At 46.9% G+C, this 14,725-nt stretch overlaps 1 protein-coding gene across 1 annotated transcript; it reads left to right on the plus strand.

The window, feature by feature from the left end:
* The first annotated feature begins 990 nt into the window (after window positions 1-990).
* Window positions 991-14,423, plus strand: LOC102570713 (embryonic pepsinogen-like). The gene is made up of 9 exons (XM_006266205.4): window positions 991-1,046; window positions 1,546-1,702; window positions 4,410-4,527; window positions 5,542-5,660; window positions 6,766-6,965; window positions 7,774-7,887; window positions 10,268-10,412; window positions 11,914-12,012; window positions 14,238-14,423. The coding sequence occupies exons 1-9, from the start codon at window positions 991-993 to the stop codon at window positions 14,373-14,375; spliced, it is 1,146 nt and encodes a 381-aa protein (XP_006266267.2). The 3' UTR covers window positions 14,376-14,423.
* The last annotated feature ends 302 nt before the right edge of the window (window positions 14,424-14,725 follow it).

Consider the following 14,725-nt stretch of genomic DNA (forward strand, 5'->3'; position numbering starts at 1 on the left):
CTCTTCCCCCTACTTCCTCGGAGAACTCTGTGGGATCGAACTCCACAGCAAACAACCCACTGCAGAGGCCTGTCCCCTATTCATAAAGAACACTGTTCATCACAAGACCCACCCCTGGCTCCTCAGATGAGAGATAATGCCAGACTGGCCCCTTACAAGCAATTTCCTTCTCTCCCTCCCATAAGTCCCAAAGACAATCTGATGCCTTCTGCTGTTATCGGCATGTTTGACATTGACATATGTAAATGATTTAAATCTTTTTTTAATGTTCCCTATCCTGCTGGATAAGGGCTATGCGGTGTTACCTTTTCTTGAGGGTCACCTTTCTCAGTGTTTGCATCTGACTCTACACAGTGATTCTGTGCTAATAACAGGCGACACTGGGGAGCGGGACCATCTCCACAGGGACTGGTATTTGCGATTTGACTCATTTCATAATTGCCACCCAATAGGAGGCAGCAAATACCCTAATCACATTTTGGTATTAGATGATATCAGATTCTTTGTTTGCATTTCAGTTCTCTGCAATAGTGAAGGGCAGGCATAAGACTTCTTTTCCAGCCAAAGCCAACCAGGGTAACTGTGTGCCTGGGTACCTACCAGGGTGATTGTGTGCTCTGGGCAGAAGCAGGGCACAGGGCAGCAGTGGCCACATGTTACCAGTGGTGCAATCATCTGGCAGCAGCTGCTCATTTTACTGTCAAAGCACTCCAACTGATTATCACAGGCACAATCTGCTTCAGCAAGTAACACGTGCGCTGTTCTTCAGTGCAAAGTATTGATGTTGGAAATTGTGTGCTATGGGGTTAGTGCTTGGTCAGCTGTTGTGGTGTTTGCAGAGTGATCTTCTATCATCAGATTGAGCTGGAATTTCTCCTGTAATCTGATTTCTTTTTTGGATAGAAAAGGAGGGTCAACCTGAGATCATAAAAGCAAGCAAGTTATGCTCAACAGCCCCGCATCTGCAGCAGCCTTTGTAGAAACAGAAGGATGAAGGTCTTGGTGGTTCTCTGTGCTCTTTTTGCTCTCTCTGAAGGCTTTACCAGGTACGTTGCTGTTTTACTGCGTTTCCTTGCTCTGATGCTGCTGCTGCTAACCAGCTTGCTTTAAAAAAAAGCAAAAAAAAATAAAAAAGCATGTTGATAAAACCATCTCATGGTCCTTTCTGGCTCCCAGGTCATTTAATTTAACCACAGAGGGATAGGAAATGTAAAAAGCTTAAACATGGGAAGGAGAAAAGATCTCTTTTCAGATGAGGTCTGGGAAGAGATGAGAAGTTATGAGAAGGACAAGGCCACTCCAAATGGAGAAGTCGCTTGTGCTGGCCGTGGTGACACTATACCCATGCTTGATAAGCAGAGGAGTATTTCAGTCCATTTAAAATGTTGATTCCTTCAGCCAAATAAGGAAACCCATTGCGAATGTCATGGGAGTTGATGGCTTTAATGCAAACTGTTTCTCTCAGGCTCAGAGCACAAGAAAAGTGTGTTGTAGGGCATTAGTGATTGGGGATCTTGGTTGTTGGTTTTTCTTTTTGCACACCAGGGTTCCTTTGCAGAGAGGGAAGAAGCTGAGGCAAATCCTGAGGGAAAAAGGCTTGCTGGAAGACTTCCTGAAGCACCACCACTATGACATCAGCACCAAATATGCACATTCGTTTGCTTCCCAGGGTGTCTCCGAGCCACTCATGAACTCTTTTGACGTGAGTTTATGCTCTGGAATAATTCATTCGCTGCATGGAGGAAAGAGCATTATCAGGGCTCTATCAACAAATAGGTGAACTAGGCACATGCCTAGGGCCCTAAGTAAAGAAGAGGCCCACTTGTTCTTATTTTACATATTATTACTATTGAGTGAAAAAATTAATATAAATATATAGTACAGGGGCCCATGAGTTTGTTTGCCTAGAGCCCGCTACAGGGTTAATTCGGCCTTGTGCATTATGTTTGCTTTATAGGTTTCATGGGGATCCCAAGGCTGATGTATTGGCTGGGTAGGTCTCTCTGTCAATATAGACCAAAGCCTCTACCACCACATTTTCTTATATACAAAATGCCCTGGAATAAAATATGTACCCTGATTTTGAAAGGCAGACTGAAGGGAAAAGATCTTTTCTTGTAGTAAGTAATTGAATAGCAGCAGCAAGGGAGCCCGGCCTGCTCATCGTTCTGCTCCCTGTGCATGAGCGACTGGTGCCTCCTGAGTCTGGGGGGGCACCAACAGAATCGGCGGCAGAGACAGGGCTGGTGAGCACCCGCAGAAACCACTGGCAGCATCAGGGGCAGGAGACAGCCCTGTCAAGGGGTGCACGTAACCCCCTGTAGCCTCACTAGCAGTTGCCTATGTCCCTGTGAGTCCAGATTTTACTTTCATTTCTGCTCAGTAACTGGCAGAAACTGCTTGTACCATATTTCCCCCATATAAGTCACACCACAATACTGAGCATGAGTTTTGGGAAATGTGCTTGTTGTATGCTAGACAATACAGTATGTTTGTGTCTGGGAATAAGCTGTGGTTCACATGTTCTCCCTATTGCATTTACCTGTTCCTGTCCTGGTGGAATTGCCAACTGGATTGGACCCTACAAGATGAGACCCTGCAAGTAGACTTGGCCTCAGGCACCAACCTCAAGCATCCATGGGTTAGATGTGCAAGTCCTGCCATGCTATAGCAATGGCAGTGCAGCTCTGTGCTCCTGGTGCTAAGGGCTTTTGTGCCCCCATCAAGAGCCCACTAAAGTCAGTAAAAAGGCTCCTGTTGGCTTCAATGTCCTTTGGGTCAGGACCATAGGGTTGCATTTAGGTACCAGCATGTTCTAGCCATTGAAGTATCTAAATATATTTACAAAAATAAATGGACAAGATTTGTAGGCAGCTGACTATATTTCCAAATGAAGTAAAATACATGCTGGTGTTATTGAAAGATTCGCAAGTGGTCTGGAAGGGATCATTTAGCTTTGAAGCAAAACTTTTTAGACTTTTTGCGGCAAAGACCAGTAGGGGTCATTGGCTGACTGTGATATTCCACCCTCCATCAAACCATGATGTTGTTCTTAGCACGGACTTGATCTTACATGGTTGTTTTTCAGACTCATGTTGGAAACTGTGTTCAGTGCTTGCAACAGTGATGAACATTATCAGAAGAATGCTAAAGGCTACAAAGATGTTTGAATATGGGGCAGCCGACTTGTCTGAACCCAGTGAGACAATTAAAACACAAGGAGAAAGGCCTTTTTCAATTTGATTTTTCCCATGTTTCAACTACAGTTCTTCTGCCTCGTAGTCTAAAAACTAGAGCCGAGGCTCATTGCAGTGTGGGGCAATGTGCTCAGCACAATGTTCAGTGCAGCTGCCCCATCTGCCCTACTCAAAAGCCAGCTCTGGTATGGGGACTCAGTGGGGGCAACTACATGTATGCTCTACTGCAGAGTCCCCTACCCTGGGGGTCTTCAAGAGGAGGTTAGATGAGTATCTAGCTGGGGTCATCTAGACCCAACACTCTTTCCTGCTTATGCAGGGGGTCGGACTCGATGATCTATTGAGGTCCCTTCCGACCCTAACATCTATGAATCTATGAATCTATGACTAATTAGCTCCACACTAAAGCGTCACCATCTACACATGCAGCGCTATTGGACTGGAGTAAGCAAATTAACTCCGTTGTAAGATAGTACTGCCCAACACAAGTACTATCCTGTGGCAGAGTTATTTGGTGTGTCACAATGCATATGTAGATGGTGACCTGTGCTGGATGGGACACGAGAGTGCTACAGTGTGGGGTCTGCCTGCCATCTAGCCCTACGCTGTAGTACCCTTGTGCCCCAGCCAGCCCCTCTGCAGCACGTTGTGCCAGGGCAGAGCGGCTCCAGGCTGGCAAGCTGACTGGCAGAGGGCTGCACCACCCTGGTTCAATTTGCTGGGGGCCTGAACACACATATAAACACTGCACCTGGGAGCAACCAACTGCAGCGTGAACTGTGCTGGAGTTTATTCAGTTGCACTAATTGCATTTGTAGATGTACCCACTGAGAGGAAAGCCTTGGTTCAGGATCCCAACCAATTATAGGTCTGTGCTAAGGCTCAAGCTGCTTTGCCGTCTCAAATCTGAGACAGTCGCAGGGGTACAGCTTCAGTGCCTAGGAGCTTTAGGTCAGTAACAGCAGCACTCCCAGAATTCAGGCACATGCAATATGAGGCAGCAGCTGAGAAGGGGCTTTCCCACTGATAATTTTGGACTAGGTACCTAAAGCGAGATTTGCCCAGATGCTTAGGTCCTTTATTGGCTCTGGCCTTTGGTGCTTATTCCTGTGAACATTTCACATGCCTGAAGTGAAGTATTTTACATGTAGAAGACACACATATATGTATAATTAGCTGTGAGAATCACTGTTGTCTCTCTTACCTGAACAGACAGAGTACTATGGAACAATCTACATTGGGACTCCCCCTCAGGGGTTCAATGTTGTATTTGATACCGGTTCATCCAACCTCTGGGTTCCCTCCGTCACCTGCCAGAGTGAGGCCTGCCGTAAGTAACTGAATGCTTCCTCCCCCATCTACGCTACTGCTTTAATATGGTGTGATGGAACAGATTGCATGAGAGACCCTATATTTGCCACTCAGGACACCTGGCTTTAATGCCCATTTCATAGCTAACTCCCAGTGTGACTCTCTGTCACAGGTTCTCAATCTTATTAGGCTCAAGGAATCCCACAATAGGCTCAAGACGCTTCTCACAAAATACCAGCTCTTACTTTTCATTCATTTTTTTGACTACAGAAAAATACTACAGCAATTCTTCTGTTGCAAAGAAGTTAGATCTTAGAAAGGGTTATAACACTGTGTATTCCAACTGAAATCACTGGGTTTACCTTCTGAATAAGGTTTGCACACCTAACAGTGCTAAAAATGTGTGGCACCCCACGGCCTTGGATCTCGAGGTGTTCCAGGATGCCACGGAGAATCACTCACATCTTGTGCTGCAAAGAGGCTTATGCTTAATTCTGCCCACAGTGCTAGTTGTCTTCTTTGTTTTAATGGGACTATCCGTGCAAGTAAGGTTAAGCCCATGTGTAAGTGGAGTTGATGATACTGGGTGCGTCTACGTATGCATTAATGCACTTTTCATAATGCGCATTTAATTTAGTACCTTCAATGTGACATACTAAATCAATGTGCATTAGGCTGCCCTAATATGCACTACCAAAAGTGCGTATTTTTAAAGTTATGCTTAATGCACAGTAGCTTATTTCACTGCACGGTAGCAGAATTGCATGGTTTTTTAACGAAACTCTTTAATGCGCAGTAAAATAGGCTACTGCGCATAATGCACATATGTAGGCATGCCCACTGGTTAAGACCTAAGGAACTGCACAGCAGGAAAGGGGGTCTGAAAGAATCGCTTCTCACTCACCCTGAGACACTGCCCACAACTGTAGTCAGCCGAGTGTTGGAGCTGGGTAAACCTTGTTATGTGCTGAGCTTTATCTTCTTCTTTATAGTAGGGCATCTGTTGACGCTTGTTCTAAATATTCTTTTGCAGAAAATCACCGGATGTTTAATGCATCAAAATCCTCCACCTACCAGAGCGCAGGAACCACCATATCCATTCAGTATGGCATGGGCAGCATGGCCGGAGTTGTGGGATCTGATATAGTGCTAGTAAGTACTAATATGGCAAAAAGGATATAGCCCTCCCCGTTATTTCAATGATTCACAAGTGGCATGGCACTGTGCCAGCTTGCACCCACTGGGGATCTCACTCTGGAGGAGACAATAAATGGTGAGTCTCTGAATAAAGTCACTTAAGCCTTGGCTGTTATGCAAACAATGTAACAGGCTTAGTTGTACCACTGAGCACCACTGCTCAGACCCTCAAAAGGACTTAGGTGCATAACTCCTGGCTAAGAGGTGGGAAACAGGCCCACTGCCCCAGGGACATGTGCCAGGGCATCCAATTTCCCAAGATGTCTCCTCCTCATGGGGTGGGGTGGGGTGTGGTATTCTGCCACTGTGCAATACGCTTTTAAGGATGCAGCTCAATAAACTTATACCTTGCTCACCAATAGGTTTACAACAACCAGCTTCCCTCTGCCCTGGCCATAGGCCCATGCAGAGTATACTCACAGTACAAGTATTGCCTCTTTCACACCCCATGGGAGCACTGGTTTCTTTGGCTCCCTTCTTATATAGCTCTCCACAGAGGTGGTGCCAGAAGTGAGTGGACAAACAATCATAAAGGCCATCCCCCCAGTGCTAAACCAGCATCTTTGCAATAGGCAGCTGGGGGAGGGGACCGTTCTAGAAGCACATTACCCACTCTGCCATTCCCCAGAGCCCTGCCAGTCTGTCTTTTCCTGGGGCGAATACCTCCAGTGAAGTCCCCAGCACATATTCACGCATTGAGAGCTGTGAGTACTTTGATGAGAGGATACAGAACAACCTCTCTCAAGCCAGCTGCCCACAGTAGGCACTTAAGTGTGTCTGGTCCCTCTATGGCAGGGGAGATAGCTTGACTGCTCAGAGCTGCCCTAGAAGAGGAGTGAAAACTGGAGTAAATGACTCCATGAGTACTCAAGTTGTGTGTGTGTAAACTGTCTCTCCTGCTCTCAGGATGCGTAAAGCACAGAGCAGCAAAAACATCTCTTCTAAGGACAATCTTACCTGCTCAGCATTGCTTTTATATGACATTTCCTTCAAATACCCATCAACTCAGTGTCTTTCTGGCCAGATAAGGAGCTAAAGAACTGACCCTTCTCTTTCCCAGGTCTCCTCCTTCATTGACACCAACCAGCAGTTAGCACTGAGCACCAGCGAGCCAGGACTTGCTTTTGCCTACGTTGAGTTTGATGGGATCCTGGGCCTGGCCTATCCAGATATAGCTGTTGAAGGACTTATTCCTGTCTTTGATAATTTGATGATCAAGAATTTGGTGAAGCAGCACTTGTTTTCAGTGTATCTGGGTCGGTAAGTGACTTGCTAAATGTGGAAGTGATGCCTTTCCATAGGAGTGTGGTGGAAAATCTGGAACCAAGATCCTTTGGTTGCTCTCTGCTGCTGTTAGCTCCATTTTGTAGATGCAAAGTCTCAGGCATGGCGAGGTGCAATGACTTGCCTACGGCCACCCATCCCCAGTGGTAGAACCAGGAGTAGAGCCCTGCTGTCCCAACTTCCATGGTGGTGTGCGGTCCACAAGAACACATCACCTCCTCATTGAAACAAAGTCCTGTTCCCTGTCCGTAGGCTATTACCAGTGACTCCTTAGCAAGCAATGATTATGGTGCTAGCCTGGGTTTCATCCTGGCCTGACTTGCTATGAGATCTGGGGCAAGACAATCTTCTTCTGTGTGCCTTTGGTTCTTGCTCTATAAAATGGGGATAGTGCTGTTGAAAGTGCTCTCAGGTCCCTAGTGCAAAGTATCCTAGGAGAGCTAAATTATTCACTAGTTGTTATGATGTGTAATCGGTCACCTAAATCACACTCTGCTGCCCCTGCTAAATGACTTATTTTAAACAGAAGACTAGCAAATGGTGAAAAATGAGTGATGGTTTTGCTGGTGGCAATATACTTAAATTAATTATTTCTCTGAAATGATTGCGTTAGGAACAAATGTACATGTTTTCTCCTGTTTTTGAAGGAAAGCAATTTTTATTACAAATAGTGCATTACTGAGACTGTACTTTGTTGGTAAAGGGACTGTCTTTTTTAGTTTCTGTTTTTGTACAGCACCTAACACTGGTATTTCCACTAATTATATGCATTCCTCATTTTTAGAGAGGTATTTGGTAGTATGCTCATTTTTGGTGGAATCGATGAATCTTACTTTACTGGCCCTATCCACTGGATCCCTGTCTCTTACCAGGGCTATTGGCAGATCTCAATGGACAGGTATGTAACACACAAAGGTGATTAAATAACTATGATGGATTTTGGTACACTTCCACAGTTGCAATTATAAACCCAACACCCATTTTTCCTTCATTAGTACCTAACTCACACTGACTTTAGGAGTCAGGATATCAATGGTGTCTAACCCCATTAGGCCTAAATGTAAATCCTATTTGATGCTATGTGCATCCTTGGGTGCCTAAATACCTTTGTAAATTTGGCCCCAGGCCCCATCTGCCTGGAACTTAGAAAACCAATCTGTTCCCAACCTTCGCACTGACTGGCTGGGTGACCTAAATGATGTCACTTCACATCCCTGTGGACTTTTACAATAATCACTATAAAGTTCTTCTGCTATCATCTCCATTCCAGATATGTGGTAGGACAGACAGGGCACACGTAAGGTTGGACTGGGGTGTGGGCCATCAGTCCAAGGGGACATGCTAGAGCAGGAGTTACCATAGACAGCACTGAGGTCAAGTCGGGTATCAGTCATTGGGAGCCATTGGTCTCAGAAGACCTTAAGGATTACACCCTTGGTAGGTTACTGGGTACCACCACAGCTTCTGGAGTGGCTGAGAAGTCCAATGTATGACAGGCAGATCCTCCAGGAAGTTGCACATACAAACTCAGTTAAACTTGGTCTGGCATGCCAAGTACCGGTCTCTGATTCCTCTTCTCTAGCTCATCATTGACCCTTGCCATCCTGAAGCGATGTAGTCCCTGGTTCATAGATTCATAGATTCATAGATGTTAGGGTCGGAAGGGACCTCAATAGATCATCGAGTCCGACCCCCTGCATAAGCAGGAAAGAGTGCTGGGTCTAGATGACCCCAGCTAGATGCTCATCCAACCTCCTCTTGAAGACCCCCAGGGTAGGGGAGAGCACCACCTCCCTTGGGAGCCCGTTCCAGACCTTGGCCACTCGAACTGTGAAGAAGTTCTTCCTAATGTCCAGTCTCAATCTGCTCTCTGCTAGCTTGTGGCCATGGTTTCTTGTAACCCCCAGGGGCGCCTTGGTGAATAAAAACTCACCAATTCCCTTCTGTGCCCCCGTGATGAACTTAAAGGCAGCCACAAGGTCGCCTCTCAATCTTCTCTTGCGGAGGCTGAAAAGGTCCAGTTTCTCTAGTCTCTCCTCGTAGGGCTTGGTCTGCAGGCCCTTAACCATATGAGTTGCCCTTCTCTGGACCCTCTCCAGGTTATCCACATCCTTCTTGAAGTGTGGCGCCCAGAATTGCACGCAGTACTCCAACTGCGGTCTGACCAGCGCCTGATAGAGGGGAAGTATCACCTCCTTGGACCTATTCGTCATGCATCTGCTGATGCACGATAAAGTGCCATTGGCTTTTTTGATGGCTTCGTCACACTGCCGGCTCATGTTCATCTTGGAGTCCACTAGGACTCCAAGATCCCTTTCCACCTCTGTGCCACCCAGCAGGTCATTCCCTAGGCTTTCCATGGAGGCTTTCCACACACAGCGGTCTGAAGCAATTGATTCCCAAACTGGGTATCAGCAACAAGACACAGTTGTAATGAGATCAGGGCCAAGGAAGGCCCTTGGTTGTACCAGCAAGTCCAAGCCAAGGACAGAACCACTCAGGAACAGACAGGACAGGAACATCAGTCCAAGATGGGATCAGGCAGGCATAGCAGTAGAAACAGACAGGACCTAGAGAAGGATCGAGGCAAGAGTGAGGCACAGGTTCAGGCAGTGCAAGGTACTGGTACGGGTTCACACAAATCAAGACTCAGGATCTAGGTGAAAGCAAGCAGTCGGGCAGGTCAGCGAGGTTCCAAGCAGCCCAGGAGACACACAAAGCAGTCTAGGTGCTCAGATAGCCGTCTGCTGGGAGGTTTGAGCTTACATAGGCCAGTGTGGGTGGGACCTCTTCCTGTGGACCCTGGGGATTACTCAGTCAGGGCCCTGATCACCTCCAGGTGGAGCTAGGAACTGGATCAGCCCCAACTGAGCGCAGACCTATTCCAGATCCTCAACTTGTATGAATTGTCATAGTTCATTTATGCCAAAGGAGCTGGACTGGGATCTGGGCCAGTTTTCTTGGAGCTGTTGCTAACCTTAGTGGGTGTGGGAAGCCGCCTCTTGACTTTAGTGGGTTTTGGATTGCATCCTTCATGCTATGGCAGTTGACTGTATGGAGGCCAGGCTCCTGGAGTCCTTGTTCTGGCAGACATCAGGATGAAGGCAATGAGAGCTGGCTTGTGTAAGGACAGCACATTTACTGAGTCGGCCACTTGAGGCCTGAGCCTGAGGAAGTAATGCTGTTTGTTCTGTTGTTAAGGTCTAACATTTTACAGCCTCCTGTACATTTTTGCTATTTCACGTTCAAGCACCTTATTTATGTTTTCAATCGTTCAGCATCATTGTGAACGGCAAGGTGATCACCTGTGAATCTGGCTGCCAAGCTATTGTTGATACCGGCACTTCTTTCTTGGCTGGGCCTGCAGCAGATGTCATCAACCTACAGAAAGCCATTGGAGCTACTCTGATACAGTATGGCGAGGTGAGAGTCCTTGTGGGAGCCTGTTGTCACACTGCACCCTGCACTCAAAAGGGTTTGAGTCCCTGGGGCATTTCCAGCAGAGCCTGCAGGCTCAGCCTCACTCCACTTCCTGAGCTTTGGCTTTACTAGTAATTCAGAAAAAGCAACAATGCAAAAGCTTCAGGGTCCTGGTTGGTCCTAGGGTTTCCTGTGGGACCTTCTCTATTCTAATTCCCTACTTCCTATTGGTCCAAATAACTATTTTATCTCAGATGGGTCCTTGGCAGCAAAATGATTTGTATGTCTTACTACAGCTCCAGCAGCGTGAGTTTGAGCCCCGATCTGGACTTGCACTGAAAGCTGCCCCCAGCTGACTCAACTGTACATAGGGCTTGGTCAGTGTGGGAAGGCAAAGGCCACATAACTCCCAAGTGTACAGTTGGCTATCAAAACTGGCATGCACTAGCCCAACATGGCCATTAGGGTTGTTAACACCTTTGATTTATTCTGGATTAACTCATATATGGGGATAAACCATAAGGCTTTAGTTATGGGGGGGGGGAATGTATAGGTTTATAGGTATAAAGGTTTTAGAAGTTACATTAACATAATTAGGGGAGAAAATTTATCCTAAACTAGCTTTGGGCACTATCCTGGCTGACTCTAGGACTTGACATTTGTGAGAGGGGGAGGACAGAGGGCTGGAAGCTCTGGATTTATTTTAGTATAACTGTTACATGAACAGTTAATTATTTCTTTTTGGGATGATCAGTCCTTTTTCTTGGGCTGGATCAGTCAGGATGATGCGCTCATGATGGTCTGGTTTGGTTATCCATGGAATTAACAAACAGAAAGTGGGTAATTATTAAGGCTTTTATACGTATGAATCAATAATCATTTCAGATGTGGTTGATCTCTAGAGAAAACCAATGATGTCTTCAACCAAATGCCTGCCTAATTTAAAGCCAAAACCAGCTAAATCCAAACTCTACCTAGTTCCATCTATTTCTGAGCAGTGACAATGGGACCAAATTTAATCCTGCTGCTCATTGGGCAGGTCTGCACATCACTGTGGAAGATCTAAAGCACAATGCAGTAACTTCCTGTACAGCACCATGCATGAAGCACATGTTTAGATTTTGCCACTACTTTACCGTAGTGATGGACTAAAACCGGGGAGCCGGCCACTATCACAAAGTTGCTGCTGATCATGTGTAGACTCATGCGATCCATATGTTACCATAGTATGCCATATGGTGACATAGCACATAACTATGGCAATGTAGGGCAATGTGTAGATGCACCCATTAGCTTTCTATAATTTACTCTTCTCAAAGCATTCAGCCATGACTTCTTGTTACAAATACAGGATTCCAGGGTGGTCTCCCATCCAAGTACTACCCAGGCCCCAAACCACTTAGCTTCTGAGACTGTCCCTTTACTCTTTTTTGCTTTGCGAAATGGCCATGTTGTTTCTTTCATAACTGGATTCTCTCTCTCTTTTTTTTTTTGTCTTCTGTAGTTTAAGGTCAATTGCAATGACATTCCCAGCATGCCTGATGTCATCTTTGTAATCAATGGGATCCAGTTCCCTCTGCCTCCTTCAGCCTACACTGAGCAGGTATGATATGGAGTCTTTCTTCATGGGACACAATAGCACGGTGGGGCACAGCTAAATGGACTGGGTTCAGTCTCAGCTCAGCTGCCCCCTCCCATTGCACAGCTGCTCAGGGGGAAGGGCTTGGGGAACAGAGCAAAGGCTTGTGTGAAAGCTTTGGGGATAAGGAGCTAGGGATTCAAAGCCTATTGAAATCAGTAGAAAGAGTGACATCAGGAGGCTTTGTATCAGGTTTGCTAGGAGAGGTCTGAACTACTGCCTGAGGAGTGTATTAGCAGTATCCTATGTAAGACAGGAAGCGGGGTTATTCTTCTCAGCTCAGAGGTGATGAGGCATCAGTAGGAGTGCTCTCCAGGGAGGAAGGACAAGAAAGATCTGGCCTAATTTGAAGAAAAGAAGATTTGAGTTGGATAGCTGGAAACATCCTCTAACTCAAGAAGTGTACTAGAACAGGCTACCTAGAGATGCTGCGAGAGCTCCTTCATTTAAGGTTTTAAGAATAGGTTAGACAATCATCCATTGAAGCTAACCTTCATCTAGTTTTACCCTGCCTTGGGGCAGATGGTTGACTTGATGATCTCTTGATGTTCTGCTCTACTATATTTTTAGGGCTCTAAATCCATGCTGGTGCTCCAGCCACAATGGCTCTGCCAGCTCACTAGATCAGGGGTTGGCAGCCTACGGCCTGTGGGCTATGATTGGCCTGTGGATCTACAGGAACCTGCCCGTGGAGCTGGGGGGCTTTGATGGGAGTCTGATGGCGGAGGGGCTTTGCCCATGCCATGGCCAGGCAGTGGGAGCTTCTGCTATGCCACAGCAAGGGGAAGCAACTGGTATCAGGAGCCAGGTCCTAGCACCAGCCGGTGTCAGACCCAAGCTGGGTCATTCCAGCCAGCTGTTAACGAATATTGCCAATTGCTGCTCTAGTTGGAGCCAGTGACGGGATTTTGCCCTGTAAAACTTGACTAAATAAAGCTGTTGGGAATTTCAGTGAAAGAACCAACTCCTCTATGTAACAGAGAACAGGGTGTGCTCTGTTACTCGAAGGGGCTTGAGCAAACAGCAGAGCAGCTTGCAGGTGGCTGCACTCCCAGTCAGGCACAATTACCTGATTGGGGACATGTCCCAGCTGTTTATTATAAAAACAGGGCTCTGAGCAGTGTAGCCAGCAGTTTGCTGCCAGCAGCCGGCAGAGAGAGTATCATCTGGCTGGAGCTGCTGCTCATAACATCTTGGAGGTATAGGGCAGGAACTATGGGGATGACTGGAAGTTCCTGGTCCTGGGGCATGACTTAAAACTCCACCCTGCTGCAGCTGGATGGTGTGGTGGGATTGCCAGTGGTGGGGCAGTCTCCAGGAAATGCCACACCTGTGCCTCCCCAGTGAAGGGCGAGTATGGGGCACCAAAAAGCCTCAGCCATTGCTGCTTGTGGGTTACCCCATGGAGGAGAAAGGCTAGGGGAGCACACCCCAAAGACAAAGCAAGAGCTTAGCCTTACAGTGAGGCCTGTGACAGGGCCCAACTCATGTGAAGGGACCTGAGGCAATGCCCAGGCTGACAGCAAGTCCTGAGGTGTATGAAAGAGCCAGGTGTGAGGCTCTAGCCAAGTGGGGCCCTGAGCCTATGAGGGAGCCGGGTATGAGGCTCCTTGGGCAAGGGGACTGAGTACCAGTGTCAGGTAAGGGGACGGAGGTTCAAGCAGATTGAGGCCCAGTGTCGGTCAGAGGATGAAGCTCCAGTGTGGGGGCATGAGGGGACCAAGAAGGTCCCGAGCTCAGCAGGGAGATCAAGGAAAAGAGGACTGGGAGCCCCGAGTGAGTGAGATTGAGAGCCTAGTATGAGGGCACGGGGATTGAGACCCTAGTGTGAGGGCATGGGAGTGAGAGTCCTAATGCAAGGAACTGGAGTGTAGGTCCTAGTATGAGGCTGGGTGTTAGGCCATGTATGCCATCTGTGAAGCATGAGACATGGTATAAGGGAAGGTTCGGAGCCGTGTATAGGCCCTTGGCATCAGGGCAAGTAAATGGGCAACCTTCCTCCTTGTTATCAACTTTCTACTGATTTCATCAAGGGCACGGCAGGCGAGACAGGCAGGTGGTTTGCCTTAAAACAAGTAGGTGGGCCAACGTTCAGACTGGCCCCGGGATGCCCATTTGTTACACTCTGGAAACAAATAAGACTTACTAACCAATTATTTTAATGTTTGGTTCTTTTGGTCCAAATCTAGGTTGGCCAAGGAGAGTGCCATAGTAATTTTCAGGCCACGGCTAGCTACCTGTGGATCTTGGGAGATGTATTCATCAGGGAGTACTACAGCATCTTTGACAGGGAAAACAACCGGGTTGGTTTGGCCAAGTCTGTTTAGACATCAGCCAGCAGCAGGTGCTACGATCCATCCTGCAATCAATTTACATATGATATCTCTGTAAACAATCGCTCTGGTATACAGTTGATAAAATTCTTATCAAGAAATAAAGAAATCAGGAATAATTCTGAATTTTTGACCACACATTTATTTGTATACAATATAAGCTCCAAAACACTTCCCAGTTCAAACTGCTAGACATACCCACCACCCCATAACACAGCCACATCATAGTCCCCTTACATTTCCTATTGTACTTCCAACCGTACATGCAAACCTTGCTCTGACTGCTCCTCCCTCACTGTTACCCCCACTTTTGATTCCTTGATCAAAAGTCGTTTCTCAAATAA

Source organism: Alligator mississippiensis, chromosome 14 (assembly GCF_030867095.1).
Source record: "Alligator mississippiensis isolate rAllMis1 chromosome 14, rAllMis1, whole genome shotgun sequence".
Lineage (NCBI taxonomy): Eukaryota > Metazoa > Chordata > Crocodylia > Alligatoridae > Alligator > Alligator mississippiensis.

Excerpts from the sequence above, each read along its gene's own strand:
- LOC102570713 (XM_006266205.4), top strand. The coding sequence starts at position 991 with ATGAAGGTCTTGGTGGTTCTCTGTGCTCTTTTTGCTCTCTCTGAAGGC. Across the intron at positions 1,047-1,545 it reads CTCTCTGAAGGCTTTACCAG|GGTTCCTTTGCAGAGAGGGA; the intron begins GTACGTTGCTGT and ends TTTGCACACCAG. Across the intron at positions 6,966-7,773 it reads TTTTCAGTGTATCTGGGTCG|AGAGGTATTTGGTAGTATGC; the intron begins GTAAGTGACTTG and ends CCTCATTTTTAG.